At 52.5% G+C, this 15,528-nt stretch overlaps 1 protein-coding gene across 1 annotated transcript; it reads left to right on the forward strand.

The window, feature by feature from the left end:
• Positions 1–1,679: 1,679 nt before the first annotated feature.
• On the forward strand, positions 1,680–14,373 carry OAZ2 (ornithine decarboxylase antizyme 2). Its single transcript, XM_041469145.1, is given in 6 exon segments — positions 1,680–1,829; positions 5,055–5,130; positions 5,132–5,212; positions 9,809–9,984; positions 11,805–11,890; positions 13,626–14,373. Coding segments are annotated over 6 exon segments (573 nt in total). The 5' UTR covers positions 1,680–1,809; the 3' UTR covers positions 13,760–14,373.
• The last annotated feature ends 1,155 nt before the right edge of the window (positions 14,374–15,528 follow it).

Here is a 15,528-nt window from a genome sequence, read left to right on the forward strand (position 1 = left end):
TCATGGCTTGTCAGGACACCTCTCAGGGCGCCCAGCACCCTCCCTGGTGGGCTCATGGGCACAGACCCCTAAACCAGCAGTGCCAAAGCACTGGAGAGCTGTAAGCAGCACCAGACACCTTGTGCTTCACATACTCTCTTCCTCAGCACAGATGGGGACACGGAATGACACGCAATAAAAAATAAAAACCCTTCCCAGGGAGATGCAAAAATAATACTATGTACATTCCAGCTTCCCAAACAACAATCGCCTGAGAAGCCGGCACTGTGGGAAAGTCTCAGTTCGCTTTTCCTGGGCATTATAAATAGAATCAGGGCTTCAAGCAGGGCTGGAAATGCGAAGGAAGGGGGAAAAGGCCATTTAATGGGCTCTGTTTGAACTTGGGCCCTGGCTGATGTCCAGCTTTCTGCAGAACATCTGGTCCTTTCCTGCCGAGCAAGGGGCAGCGCCACTGCACTGGGAACAGGGAAGCGCCAGCCCAGGGATGCTGTCAGACCCCAGAGCCCCTGGGCCTACTGGGGCATTGCACCTCAGGCTGCTAAATGTGCCACTGGGGAGCTGCCTCTGCCATGCCCAGGTGTGAGACCAGGTGAGAGTCTGCAGGACTCCAACCCTGGGGGCTGGGCTGGCATCCACAGGGACTCCAGAGCTTCTCTTCCACAGGGCTGCTCAGTTCCTGACCCCATGGGAAGGCTCAGCACCCACCAAGCTCTCTTGCAGGACTGAAGCCCACAAGTTCTTCCATCTGCCTGGTTCTCCAGGAGCCTCATCTTTGGCTGTGTGACTTCTTTTCTCTCATGGACACATTGCTCACCAAAAGCCCCTGCAGAACCCTGTCATGGGCAGCTCCACATTCTGTTATCCATGTGTTCATTCTTTACGCTGGCTCCTACTTACCTATTGTATCCCAGGCCACATTTTATCACCAGCAACATACTTTAAGCAGGATATAGAGTCATCATGTCAGGAGATGGTTTGGGTTGGAAAGGACCTTATATCTCATCTGGTTGCAATCCGTCTGCCATGGGCAGGGACACCTTCCACTATCCCAGGTGGATCCAAGCCCTGTCCAGCCTGGCATTGGACACTTCAATGGATGGGGTAGCCACAGCTTCTCTGGGCAACCTGGGTGCCAGGGCCTGCCCACCCTCACAGGGAGGAATCTCTTTGCTCTGCACCAGTGGCTTCTTCTGTGTGGCTCCACTACCCATTCCTCGGCCCTGTTCCCCAACCTCTCCTCCTGCCACCTCTGCCCCTGCTCCTGCCTGGGCCTCGTCACTGCGTGAGACCTGCCCCACAGCGGTGCTGGGGAGAACCGGGAGCCCGAGAACGGGAACCTGAGGGCAGGACTGGGAACCCCTGGGGAGAACCGGGACCCAGGAGATAAACGGGACCCCGAGGACAGCGGGGAGCCTGAGGGGAAAACCGGGATCCTGTGGATGACCAGGAGCCTGGGGAGATCTGGGACCCTGGGGAGAGCCGGGACCCTGTGGATGAGCGGGACCCTGGGGAGATCCGGGCCCCCGTGGATGAGCGGGAGCCGGAGGGCAGAGCCGGGCCCCCGTGGATGAGCGGGAGCCGGAGGGCAGAGCCGGGCCCCCGTGGATGAGCGGGAGCCGGAGGGCAGAGCCGGGCCCCCGTGGGCCAGGGGCGCGGGCGCGGGGGGCGTGTCGGCGCGCGGGCCCGCGGGGTCAGTCGGAGCGCGGCGCCGAGCGGAGCGGAGCGGAGCAGGGGACACAGCCGGGGACAGCCGGGCAGCAGCGCCAGCAGCGCCGACAGCGACCGCAGCCGCACCGGGGCGAGCGCACGATGATAAACACCCAGGACAGGTGTGCAGCGCGTTCCCCGCCCTCCCTCGCTCCTCAGCGCGGCGGCGGGCGGGCCTGGGGCGCGGGCGGGCGCTGAGGCGGCGGGGAGGCCGCGGGACGTGGGGAGGCCGCTCCGCCTTTCCCCGTTTAAAATCCCCATCGAGGCGATGCCTCCCCCTGGAGGATCCCCCCGGGGGTGGGTCGGGGCTCGCCAGGGCCTGAGCCCCTCTCGCTGAGCAGCCCAGGCCGCGGCGGGGTCCGAGCGCTCCTTCCCCGCGCCCCCCGCACCTCTCTGCCTGCAGGAAGGTGACACTTCCAGGCAGGTTGGGTGTCAGCAGGCACGAACTTGCAGGATCTGTGTGTTTTTCTCAGCTGGCCGATTTATCTTGTGTGTCTGTTCCTTGTTTGGAGTCCCCAGAGTGTCATTTCCTGCGGCTCTGTCGCCGATAAGAGCCCAGAGGATGCGTGTGGAGCAGCCTCGGCTCTTGCCCGCTGCCTGTGTGGGAGATGCTTGAGCTGTGCTGTGTTCATCAGATGGTTATTTACAATTTACTCCTCAAATCGGGCTCCTGGATATGTGTCCAGCAATAATAACAGTAATAATAATAATTTTTACTATTACTGTTGTTATTAGTAGTATTATTACTATTCAGGTGCAGCTGCAGAGCTGTTTTGGGAGCTATTCAGCTCCAGAGCCTGTTTTGGGAAGGGGCAGAAAGGAAAACAAACAAAACAGCCACTTCTCCAACGTCAGGAGAGCTCTGTGGATCCTTCCATCTGGTCTAAGTGTTCAAAACAAATAAAACCCCCAAAGCACAAGGAAATGTGCGGATTTCAGCCCCTGATGTGCTGGTGGTGCTCTCAGCCTGGCTCTGTGTGCCAGGGCTGCCTAGGAGCAGCGATGATGGGGCTCTGAAGTTGTTGAGCTGCCCTTTGCACTTCCCAGGGACAGGGCACGGGGTTGGGATCGCTGGGAGCTTAGTGAGTTAAAATTACACCCGCGGGATGAGAGCTTAACATCGGCTTCCAGCTCCCCTTTCGGGCAGGGCACCAATGAGCAGCTTGTACTGAGGAGTTTCTCCAGGGAAAGGCCGTGGTGATCTAAATGCATCTTAATTTCAACCAAGCTGCAGGAAAGCAGCTTCTCCAAGGAGGACAGACGTCAGAAGGGAGCACAAGCCTAACTTTTAAGCTACAAACAGACCTCAGGGAGGGCTGCCGTTTGCACAAGGATGGATGAAGGGATCAGATGTTGCTGGGTGTTTGCATGAATTTCTTCCCAGGGAGCTGTAGCACAGCTGGAGAAAGCAAAAGCCCTTTTTATGTGTGTCCCACACACACTCTCTTCCCTGAGGGTGCTGCTTTCAGAACCCCAGTCCTTAGTGGGGGTAGTGGTGGTGTGCAGGGACCCTGGTTTTGGGGGGAGGATAGTGGAGGTGTGCAGATTTGGGCCAGGGATGTGCAGGCAGCAGCTGAGGGGGGCTGGTGTTTTGACTTCTGCATGTGCCAGAGGAAGTGAAACCGGGAAGTGTCTTTGGCTGCCTCTCTGTTTTAATTTTTTTTTTTTTTTTTCCCACAACTCCACTTCATTATCCAGTTTCTCGATGCCTTGGCCGCAAGTTGGAAAGAGCTATCAATAGTACATTGTTGGCTGGAGGGTAGAGGGAGGAGGGAAGGGAATAACAAAGCTGCCAACAGCTTTCGGGGGTGGGGACGGCACAAAGTGCTTTGTCATCCTCTCGACATCCTCTACTACTGAACACACACTGGCCCATTGATAGCCCCAGGCACACCAGGGAGCACAGAACGCCCTGCTTTGCCCCCAGACATCTCCTGGTGTATTTAAACTGCCTTTTCTCCAAGAGGTGCCTGCTCTAGGACATGGGAATGCTGCTCTAGTGCCCTGTCTAGCAAACCTGGGGGAGGGAATATGTGGAGGAAGAATATTGGTGTTTCCTGCAGAAAGATGGTTTTGGTGGTAGGTGGTAAGCAGGGATCTGTGGTGAATTCTGCCTTGTGCCTTTGTGAGTTATGTTTCTGGCACTCAGAAATGCCAGCTTGTAGTAGTTTGTTTGCAACTGGCACAGGCAAGTTACAAGGCTGGGTTGGATGGGGCTTGGAGCAGCCTGGTGTGGTGGAAGGTGTCCCTGCCTAAGGCAAGGGGTCTGGATGGGGCTTTAAGGTCCCGCCCAGCCCAGCCCAGTCTGATTCCCTGTTCCTAGGCATCTGAGATGGTTCTGACAGCGCAGCTCTGTACTTGGTGTTTGGATACTTAAGCCTGTCTGCCTCGTGGACAGGGATTAGAGTGGAAAAACACTGCATTGGGAACCGCTTCAAGTGAGAAGTTACAGGGCAGACAGTGGCTGTCAGAACAGCTGCAGAATTTATCCACTTCAGCCTCATTCCTCGCTCTGTGCTCATGAAACCCCCCCTCACTGTGTTGTTTTGGTGGTGCTTCCACAGCTTTGTGCTGGTGTGTTTCAGACTGGCAGCACTGGAGAAGGACTGTTTTCCCTGCATGGCTTTTGCAGCCTGTGCTAGAGGAACATTGCTGGGCCTCAGCACAGAGCTCTTGTGGTGCTGAGAGAGGAACCAAGGCTCCAGAAGTAAAATAATTTGCTTTGATGAGCTTCCTAAAAGCCAGAGCAGGTATTAAAGCCTGTGTCCAAAGCGATTCTGGAGGACCGTGTGTAGGACTTCCAAACAAACTCGGAAACTGCAAGGGCAATGTGTTTTCTTGCTGTTCAAAGTAGCTCTGTGGGATGAACTTGTAATTTTTAGGATTGGGGTGGAGGATGCTTGCATGGCGCTTCATGTGCGTGTGAAAATACTGCCATGGATGTTGTGGAGCATATTGAAGAACCAACCTTTTCACTTCTCCTGGGTTTGAAAATGTGAAACTTAAACCTTCTCCTCCTGGGCCCTGTTGATCTATTTGTAGATATTTGCCTCTAGAAAATGTGTGCTCATCTGGTCATGTGTTCCCAGCCATCTGCTCCTGGCAGCCTTCCAGGCCTCCCTTATTAGCATGAGGTTGCTCAGCACTCTCTGGCTCTAGCCCCTCCTCCATTCCCAACAAAATACTCCGGGTTCTGGTGCCACTGGGGCAGTGGGTGGGTTTCTGTGTTGACCTCTGGGTGCTGTGGAGGAGCAAGGATACAAATGATTTGTGGGTTTGAGAAGCTGGAGCCTCCCAAACGTAATCCCTGCTAATGTAACACGGTGTTCTCTCTCTTTTTCTTGCAGTAGTATTTTACCTTTGAGTAACTGTCCCCAGCTGCAGTGCTGCAGGCACATCGTTCCAGGGCCTCTGTGGTGCTCCTGATGCCCCTCACCCACTGTCGAAGATCCCCGGTGGGCGAGGGGGTGGCAGGGATCCTTCTCTTTCAGCTCTGATATATAAGGTGAGACACATTTAACATCTAAACCTTGACCTGTACCTGTGTTACAGCTGTGCTCAGTTCCTTTCACAGTCTGATGGGAATAAATGCAAAGAACTCTGAGATAATAAGTGGGAGAACAGGTAATTTTTCAGGGACTGAGCTGCAGACAGGTCTCTGCTGCTTAAATATCACCTGTTTATTAAGAAATGAGAGACCATTGTGCAGCAGATCATTCACTAGCCTGTCCCCAGGGGCCTGCTGCAGCTATTGTACATGGAGCCTGCATTATCAAAATGTGAAAGGGCTTCTGAAATGGCTGGCAGAGAAAGGAAGCGAGAAGCAGAAAGGTGAAATGCAGCAAGGGAGGGGTTGATAAGCTCCTTCCTGCACCCTGGTCTGGAAGGTGAAGCTGTCAGGGCCTGGGAGCTGCCTAAACTGAGGTGCAGCTGGGAGAGCAGCTCCCAGACAGGGCTGTTTCTAGAACATGAGCACAGGCAGGGGCAAGATCAGCAAGGGTTTGTGTCTGCAGGCTTGCAGCTGTCTCATTTTGTGTTCCTCTTCATTCCATGGGACCTTTCCTTTCGAATGAGGAGACCTGGCTGCTCCTTCCTGTAGAATAATTTGTGTGACTTGGCTCAGATCTGTCTCCTTTCTGGGACAAGGGCTGCTTTTCCTTTTAGATGAGGCAGACTGAATTTATGCTGACCTTGCAAATTTGGCTGTTGAGCCAGGGGTGTTGTCATAGGTGTTAGACCTGATTTTTAATTAACCCGTGGGCGGCCCACAGACGTCACATGATGAAAAGATACAGACCCTTTCAGGCCACAGCTCCCAAGTCTCCTCTTGGAGTTCCTGAGAGAATCACAGACCTCGTGGTTGCTTTCAGAGTTTCCTCTGGTGAGTTTTCAGCACTTTCCTCACCTGCTTCCCTTGCAAAATGCCAACCTATGAGCCTCCAGTGACAATGTCCCATCAGTGTAATGCTTGAGGTGAATGTCACAGATGTTTGGGGGATACAAACTCCAGAGAAGCAGCACAGTGGGCTTCCTGACACAGAAGAAAGATACAAAAATAGCTTCAAGAGGGCTGAGGACAAGTAATGAATCCCCTCTGGGTGGAAATGAGACCCTGTAGCCTGAATTCCTGCCAGCCAGCTTTGCCAAGCCTTGTGTGTGCACCAGGCAAGGCCCAGAGGCAGAAAATGGGCTCAGCGTAGAGGAGGAAGGTGGAAAGAATCATGATTTGGAGACTTTGGAGTGTTTGATTTCAGTTCTGCCCTGAACTTGCACAGATTTTGGCAGTGGTGTGTAGGCAGGGGAGAGATCATCCAGATAGCAGCATCCTAGAAATATGGATGGAATTCCTCCTGGATTTATTGCTTGACAAAACTAGCAGAATCTGTCAGAAAATCAGCCCCTTTTGTAACAAAGAATCATGGAATAGTTTGGATGGAAAAACCCTCTAAGGTCATTGAGTCCAGCTGATCCACCAGCACTGCTCATGTTCACCACTAATCCATGTCCCCAAGGGCCAAATCCACAGGGCTTTTAAACCCCTCCAGTGATGGTGACTCCACTTCTCTGGGCAGCCTCTGCTAGGGCTGGACAGTCCTTTTGGTGAAACATTTTCCTGAATACCCAACCTGCTCTGGCCTGGAAATGGTTGAGGTGATTTCCTCTCATCCCATTCCTTGTTCCCTGGGAGCAGAGCACGGCTCCCACCTGGCTGCACCCTCCTGTCAAGGAGTTGTAGAGAGCAAGAAAGTCCCCCATGAACCTCCTTTTCTCCAGGCTGTCCCCCCAACTGCTCCTCATCAGATTTGTGCTCCAGCCCCTCATTGTCTGTCCTGGAATGAGGGGCCCAGAAGTGACCCCAGGATTTGAGGTGTGTCAGACCTTGGAGTGGTGACAGGGTTCTGTCTGCCCTCTCAGTGGCCTGGCAGTATTGTAGGTACAGCAACTGAGCTTTCCAGCCAGCAGCCACCAGCATGACCTGGGAAGGCATCTGGATCTGAAAGTCTAAGTCCTTTTTCCAGCTGTATCAGCTGTTCCACTCCAAGGGATGACCTTTCTGAACACACCTGCCTCTGCTGGTGCATGCAGCACTCAGAGACCACTGCCATAAACTGGGGCTCCCTGTAAGTGTTGGAATTTTTGTGTTAAGAGACTTTAAGCTCAGCCCTCCATCCAGGGGGCTTTGCTGGAGCTGGGAATGCCACAGTGACCGGTGTGGGTGCTGCAGAGCTGAGATGTGCCCTGGCTGGCAGAGCTGGCAGGAAGCTGCGGGTGTAGCACATGGCAGCAGCGGGTGCTTCCACAGCTTTCTGCAGCCACTTGGTAAGAACCGGTTGCAACACCCTTCCTTCTGACCCTGCCAGCACACCAGGGCCTCCCCCCGTCCTTCCTGGGACATCTGAGGAGCAGAGCAGGGCTGGGAAGTCTTGTGCTCAGTGAATTGGAACCAAGTGGAAGTTGGTCCTTGCAGCTTTGCATTGCTGAAATGGAGCTGGAGGGCTGGGGAGCCAGGGTTTAGGCAGCTGGGTAAAATCCAGCCTGGTGGCAGGGGGTTTTGTCCACAGGAACATGGCAGGGGGATTTTGTGTGGGGATTTTTCCAGGGTGAACTAAAACCGAGCGCTTGTTGTATAAACAGGATTTTGCTTTGAGCAGCTTCCAAAGAATTTTGGGCTGCTGTTGCTGCGTCACAGGAGCAGCCCACAGAGCCTTTCTCTTCCCCAGCATCTGTTTGGATGCCTAGAAATAAAGTGTCAGCTCTCCCAGCCAGGCTGTGTAAACGTAATTCCCACTGAACCGGGGGAACTGGTTCTGCTGATCCCTGTGGTCGTGCTCCTCTGGCTCCTGGGCTGTCACAGGGGGGTTCAGTGGAACAATCTCACTGGGTTTAGAGCACTGGACATAACTGCTGGTGACAAGGGAAGTTCTGAACCCAATGGCTCAGAATGCTTTTCCTTTCCTATGGCAGTGCCAGTCTTCCCACTCAAAGGCACAACCTCCCGTGTGTCAATCCCAGCCTGCTTTCCTTACCTTCCTCACCCTGTTTTAGTTTTGTGGGCATGGGAAAAGCATGATCTGTGAGCTTTTCTGGAGAGAAGGATGTTTTCTGGAACAGAAACACTTTCTGCACTGAAACAACAGCTGTAAAGGGTCCTGTGAAGTCACTGCTGGAGGATATACACACAAGCCCCTTGGATTTGTTTTTTTTTTAAGAACCTCTGTATTCAGCCCTGCCTCTCTCTGCTGGCTCCATCACAGCCACAGCTTGACCTGACTGGAACAGCTCTCAGTGCATTTCTTGGTGCACTCAGCCACTCAGACTTCCTTCAAACTCAATGAATAAACTTGTTTCCTACAGGATATTTATTCTGGTGAAGTGTAAACTTGTTTTTCAGCTCAGCTTTGTGAGCTTTCAATGAAAGGCAACTTCCTCTGCTCGGCTTTCAGAGGCCAAGCAGCTCCCAGTTTGCACATGGTATTACTTTGTCACCAGTGTGAATGTCCTCAGAGGCTTCTCTGTCATACAGCAGTCAAACCAAGGGACATCTATTTTAAGACAGGAGGTAATAGGAATTAAAGCACTGGGACAGTGGCTTGAGGAGCCTGTAAGGGCTTGTAAGGAGCTGCTGAATTAATCACCCTGTTAAAATAAAATATCCGGAGGCTGGACAGTGCTCACCCAATGACCCAGAGGAGTGAGCCAGTGCCCACCCACCTGCTGAGCATGGCTCTCCAGGTGCTCTCATGACTTTGGGTATCTGCTTTGCTTCTGCCCTTCAAAGCTGCCCGGGTGCCTGTGAGGGACAGGGACACACGAGCTGTCACCAAGCACAGGGGACAGTTCAGCTCCACTGCAGTAACAGCATTAACTTGGGGCTCTGCTTCTTTTGCTGGGGCTCTTTGCACTGAAACTTGGAAACCATTACTGGGCAAGCCAAGTGCCTGCAGGAATTGTCTGAAGGAACGGGGCTTTAACCACTGAATTGTTTTCTAGGAACTGCTGAGCTGATCCCAAGTAATCTGCATGCTTGGCATCCTCATGGGGCAGGACTGGGGAAAGACATGTGTGTTTGTGGTCTCTGGAGAAGACCTCCTCACAAGCTTCAGATCTGCTCTGGAATTTCCCTATGCTCTGTGTTTTCCTCCCTTACACCAGGAGGCAAACCATAAAATCTGGGAAAGCAATTTGTGGTCACTCTTGGAACAGAAAGGCTGTGTTGGGGATGGGGGAGGCACCAAACCTGGCTGGGCTGTGGTAGCAGAAGTTCTGTGTTGGGTATTGGGTCCAGTTGTGTTCTTGGAAGGGCAGTTCATGAAGCACCACCAGATGTGGCTGGAGCCTGCAGTGAGGGAATGGAATCTTCTGCTCAGAAATACACATTTATATATTATGTCAATATGTAAAACTACATTCCCTTAACAGGAAAACATGGGTAGAAATCACTCTGAGGACTGAGAACTGTGTGATGTGTCCCTGAGCCAGTAAAAGGAGAAGGGAAAAGCATAATCCTCTTCTCAGTAAAACCCTAAGACCATTCCTTTGCATTTGCTTTCTCCAGTTGTCCTCTGCCTGTTCAGGAACTTTACATTTTTCATTTTCCCAGGATGAGAAGATCACTGTTAGCCAAGATGTCCCAGTGCATGAAGGGAAGCCTCATATTGTCCACTTCCAGTACAAGGTCACAGAGGTGAAGACCTCCTCCTGGGATGCAGTGCTCTCAAACCAGAGCCTCTTTGTGGAAATCCCTGATGGATTATTAGCTGATGGCAGCAAAGAAGGGTAAGTTCTGGATCCCAAGGTGCAGCCATGGCTCCTGGAGGGCAGGACTTGGGTTACATAAGTGATTGTGGATGGACACCTCATCCCTGGAAGTGTTCCAGGCCAGACTGAATGGGGCTTGAAGCAACATGGTCTAGTGGAAAGTGTCCCGCCCATGGCAGGAGTTGGAATGAGATGAGTTTTAAGGTTCCTTCCAAACCAAGCCAACCTGGGATTCCATGCTGTGTGTGGGGAAAATGGGGAATGCAGTAGCAGCTCTGATTGTGGTTTGTGCACATTCTGCTCCCTGGTCTGTGCAGTCCCCCACAGAAATATTTTTCACCAGTGATATTCCAGATGAGTTACCATTTTATGAGTCCCAGCACTAATGAAAAACAAGCAATAAATGAGCAGAGTGAATCTTCGTCTACTTTGGTACAGAAAGCCAACAAGATTGTCTCTGATATTTTATTATTTTTTAATTTTATTTTTCTGCTGGCCACTTGGCAAGCCTATCCTGGCAGATTTTCCTCTCTTTCAGGGAACTAAAAACCCCTCCATCCTATTGATGCTCTCCTTCTCAGTAGGTGGATCTGCTCTTGGAGCGCTGCCGCGCTGGTGCTGGGTTCTGCCAGGAGCTCTGATTTTTCTCTTGGCAGAATCCGGTCATGTTTTGTCCAGACAGCTCTGCTATGGGAAGTTTGTGTAAATGCAGCTTCCAGAGCAGCTCCTTCCTGCCAAGTGCTGTGCCAGAGGTCTCTGCTGCAGTGTAGATGTGGCTTTGCTGGATTCCTTTGCGGAGCAATCAGCTCCTCCTAAATCTCCAAGCAGGCTTCATCCCTCAGTGACACGAGCTAATTAAGGAAAAACCCATCACTGGGCACCTCCAGGAAGTGGCAGTGTTGTTGCTGTCTCACACGTGTCTCATTTGACTCCAAGTCCAGATAAATGTTTGTGTAGTTTCTCCAGTTGGCCCGTAAATCTCTGAGCTCTCCCCGGAATGGGTCCTTCTGGGAGGGGATTTATTTGCCAGTGTCATTGTGACTTAAAGCGCAATTTTGTCAGGTTATTTTTAGCTGGGTGAAACAGCCGAGGAGAGGCCAGAAGCCATAATTAAAGTAGTTCATTAACATATTAACAGAACCCTTGCAAATTTAATCTCCTGTGCTGCTCTGACAGCTGGTTACTGAGATGTGGAGTGAAGGCCTGTTTGTCACCGCTCTGGCAGCGCCAGCGGTTGTAAGTGACAGCAGTTGATCGGTGTGCCACCCTGGAGGCTCACAGAGGGGTTACTGCAGCCCTGCTTCCATCAGGAGGTGGCAGAAATAATCCAGCTGGAAAGGCAGGAAGCAAGGATTCAGGGGGCAGCAGCTGTGCCATCCAGCTCAGGAAATGGCTTTGCCTGTGCACATGTTCTCTGGGGATGGTTTGTTCTCCTTTTCTGCCTGCCATGAGCTCGGTTCTGGGCGGTTTTCCTTCCCAAAAAGCACAGAACTCCCAGAGCCCCCACGTGCATTGCCAGGGAATGCAGCCTGGCCTGGGAGCAGCTGTGATATTCCGCTTCCTGACTACGAAGGCTTCAGTCCCAAAGCACCACGGGTGGGGAGGGTGTTTGTGGCTGTGAGGACAGGAACTTGTCCTGACTCGGAGCAAAGACAGCTCTTGAATCTGCAGGGCAGGAAGCCCATTGTTTCAGCACCCATTGTTCGCTGGAAGGGCGCTGTAAACAATCTTTGTGTCTGAAATCATCCAAACCGTTGATAATTCGATAATGCTCAGAGGCTTCCTCAGGACAGGACTTCCCAGAGCTGATGTCCTTTTGTCTTCTCCCTCCTTGGCAGGTTGTCAGCACTGCTGGAGTTTGCTGAAGAAAAAATGAAAGTCAACTATGTCTTCATCTGCTTCAGAAAAAGCAGAGAAGATCGAGGTGAGGGCTGGCCCGCGCTCGGGTTCACTCCTGACATCCCACACGGTGCTGCTGAAGCTGTAAAGGAACTTGGTCATCCCAGGGCAAGACCCATGGGACCCTCGCTGTGCAGGGACTGTTATGTGCATAATTCCTACAGGAATAGTTTTGTGTGGAGGGTAAGGGTGAGGGAGTGTTGTGGTTTCTCCAGCAGATCTGCTGGATAGGGCTTGGAGCAACCTAGTCCAGTGGAAGTTGTCCCGGCCTGTGGCAGCTCAATGAGCTTTAAGATCCCTTCCAGCCCAAACCAGTCTGGGATTCCATTCATCTGCTTTGCTGCCATGCCATTAAATACTCTGGTGCAAAATGCTGCTCCTGAATGATTTGGGGTGATTTTCTCATCCAGTGTCAGTTAATATTCTCCTTTTAGTGAGCAGTGAAGTCTCTGGCACCAGGCTGCTGTGACATGGAAGGTGAAACCAGGGAGGAGTTATTAGATAGAAAACAAGCACTTAGAGCCTGTTGCCCTGAAATTCATCAGCTTTTTAAGTATCTCCTGGCACTTCTGTCCTTTCCAGGCTTACAGGTAATCCTGGCCCTGGCTCGAGATGCTTATGGCTTTGGGGGCTGCATTAGGGTCTAAAGATAGACGTGCTGGTGAGGGATTACAGCCCGGGGGGCTGGGGGATGTACCAGGCTGGGAACGTGTCACTCTAAATCCCACCAGAGTCAGGCTGTATCCTAGCAAGTAATTCCAACCCCAATTCTAATTTTACTTTGCAGCTTCATGAGCTGCCCTGGCTTCTCCAAAATTAAGGGCCTTAGTAAAGCTGAGCTGAGCCCAGGAAGATGTCATCATCCCTCATTACCATGCCAGGAATAATTTCCAAATCAAGCCCTGGCTGTTATGTCACCAGTAGCACCGGTTGCGTAGGTGGCCCCCGTGGAGGCTGGGCACAGGGGACAGCCAATACCAGGGGTTGTTTGTAGGAGTTTGGAGTGGTCCAGATCCTGAGTCCTTGTCTATGCAGCTGAAATTCACTTCTGCCAGAAAATATCTTCAGGAGCAAATCTGCATGATCACTCAGTCCTGGAGCTGATCGCCTGAGGGTGCCATAGGGGTGGGACGCTGCACCAGTGTGCGTGTCACAGGTCACAGGGCAGCCATTGCTTCAGTGACACAGGCATGGTGCCACAGAACTGTATCTGGGCTGGCCCCACTTTGAATTCCCACAGGTAACCATAAGTGGCTTTCCTGGGGTCTCATCCTGACCAGTGCAGAGCTGTCTGGAGTTCCCACTGAGCTCCAGCACCTCCTTGTGGAGACAGCAAATGTCTCCCTTGTCCCTCAGCAGATTCCTTTTTGCTGCTCTCTGTCCTCTCTTGGTGCTCAAGGGGTGCTGGGGCAAGACAAATCCTACAGGATGGCCACCAGCATCCTGGGAAAGCAGGGATGTGCAGCTGGTGCAGGCAGACAACTAGTGATTACTGTTGCTCACAGGGGATAGAAGAAACATTGCAGGAGAAGCATGGACAAAGTTGCTCAGCTGCACAGCTAAAATCCCCTGACACTTAGGAACAGCTGCAATGAGCACAGAAGGAGACAAAAACCCCTGCTGGAGAGGGCTGTGCTTCTCTGCACAGGAAGCTCTGGATGCACTCACAGAGGGTGTCCCACGCACTTTGATATTGATGGCTCAAGGGAGAGGTGAAGAGGATTATTCCTAGTGGTAACAGATCTCCTTCTCTTTGGTAGCTCCACTCCTGAAGACATTCAGCTTCTTGGGCTTCGAGATCGTGCGGCCCGGCCATCCCGCTGTCCCGTCGCGGCCCGACGTGATGTTCATGGTGTACCCCCTGGAGCAGAGCTCTTCCTCCGATGAAGAATAGCTGCAGAGGGGAACTCCAGTGGGACCCTAACATGCTGTGGAGGGGAGAGAGGACCACCTCCTGTCCTGAGGAGAGGGAAGCAGAGCTTCTGTTGGACTGCAAGCGCATTTCTCATTGTTAGATTGGGCTGTGTATCCCCAGAGTTGACTCTCATTGAAACATGTTGCCTAGAGAACTATCTATCACACATGTAATCATCACTAGGAAAAGGAAGATGTTTATGAACTGGCATAGGAGCTCTTCCCATGCAGCTGCATGGTGTGGGAGCCCCGGGGTCGGTACCACCTTCGGGACTCCTCTGAACCCCACTGGTGCCTCCTGCCTGCCCAGCGTGGGCTCAGCTGGGACACGACCCCTTCACTCCCCGCTCAAGACCTTACAAGCAGCCTGGCTTGGTGTGGGGCACGTGCAGGAGACACTCAAGTTTATCCTTTAACACTACATTAAACCCCCATACATCTCCACTCCAATGCTGGTTTAACTGGTCTAACCTTTTTTTTCCCCTTTTTTTTTGAAACTTCTTGCTCTTCCAGCTTTTGTTTTATGCAGTCTTAACCCTGTTCCATGTTCCCACTACACTATCACAGCATTCAATAAAAGGGGCATTCAGATGACTTCACACACCTGGCGCTGCTTATTTGGGCGGAGCAGTTTTCTGACCTGCACCATGATGGTCGGGATGGTCCAAAGAGCCAAGAAAAGCTCCTGCCTTTACCATCCACCCTAGGATGGGTCTGGAACAACCCCAAGCCCTCACCTCTGCTCCTGCTCACCTTCCCACAGGGACAAACTCAAGGCTTGAGATGCCACCAATGGCTGTATCCAAAGGGTTGTGTGGGGGCAGGTGCTGGGATATTCTCCCCATCCAGGGCCTTTTCTGGGAAGGGGCCATGGTGCCAGCAGTGGGTCATGGCTCAGCCCAGCCCTGTCCCTGTCCCGTGGCACTGTCCCTGTATCCTGGCTGGCTCTGTCTGGCAGGCCCCAGGGAAGGTGGATGTGCCCCAGCTCTTCCTGGCCTGGCTCACTGTGGGATTGTTCCTGTTGTGCTCTTGCTCTTCATGGATGATTCTGTTGGGAAGCTGGACCTGAGTCCTTCCATATCCACCTTGTGTGCTTGGCTAGGGAGAGTGGGGCTGGGATATGAGTGTATGTGAATAACTAATCATAAATTTGGGTCTCTTTTGACCTCCTTCACCTCCATGAAACCAAGAGGGAAAGGAGCTCTGCTCCCTCCAGCAGGGCATTAGACCCTCTACCAGTTTAAAATCAACCAGGCTGTCCTCTGAAAGAGGAGCCCTTGGGAATGGGTGTTCCCTGGCTGAAATTGCTGAGTGCTGCTGCTGCCTTGAGAAGGGTGCAGTTTTATCCCTTCTCGTAGCTAGAGCTGCCCTGACTCTGGCTGGGGACTGGCAGGTGCCTCCTGGGTGTCCCTGCATGTGCCAGTGTCTGGCTGCCACCCCATGGTGTCCCAGGCTGGCACATCCCAGCTGATGAGATGGGAACCACTTTGCTTCTTATTGGTAAAACTGACTGGAACATGTAGGGTTCTGGTCACAGGAGCTGGAGTCAGACTGATCTGAGCTCTTTGTTGTGCTGGAGATAGGAGGCTGTGCCACTGCATGTGGCTTCTCTGACAATTTCAAATCCTCTCCTGCCCTCCTCAAGTAAAGGAGGGAAAATGTGCATTTCTCAGATTGCAAAATGCCTTCCAAAACACCCTCTAGAAAATCTGGAAGGTGCCTCTGATGTCCCTGGGTGCTGCCTCTCAC

The sequence above is a fragment of the Pyrgilauda ruficollis genome, unplaced genomic scaffold (assembly GCF_017590135.1).
Source record: "Pyrgilauda ruficollis isolate IOZ18807 unplaced genomic scaffold, ASM1759013v1 scaffold23, whole genome shotgun sequence".
NCBI classification, from domain to species: Eukaryota; Metazoa; Chordata; class Aves; order Passeriformes; family Passeridae; genus Pyrgilauda; species Pyrgilauda ruficollis.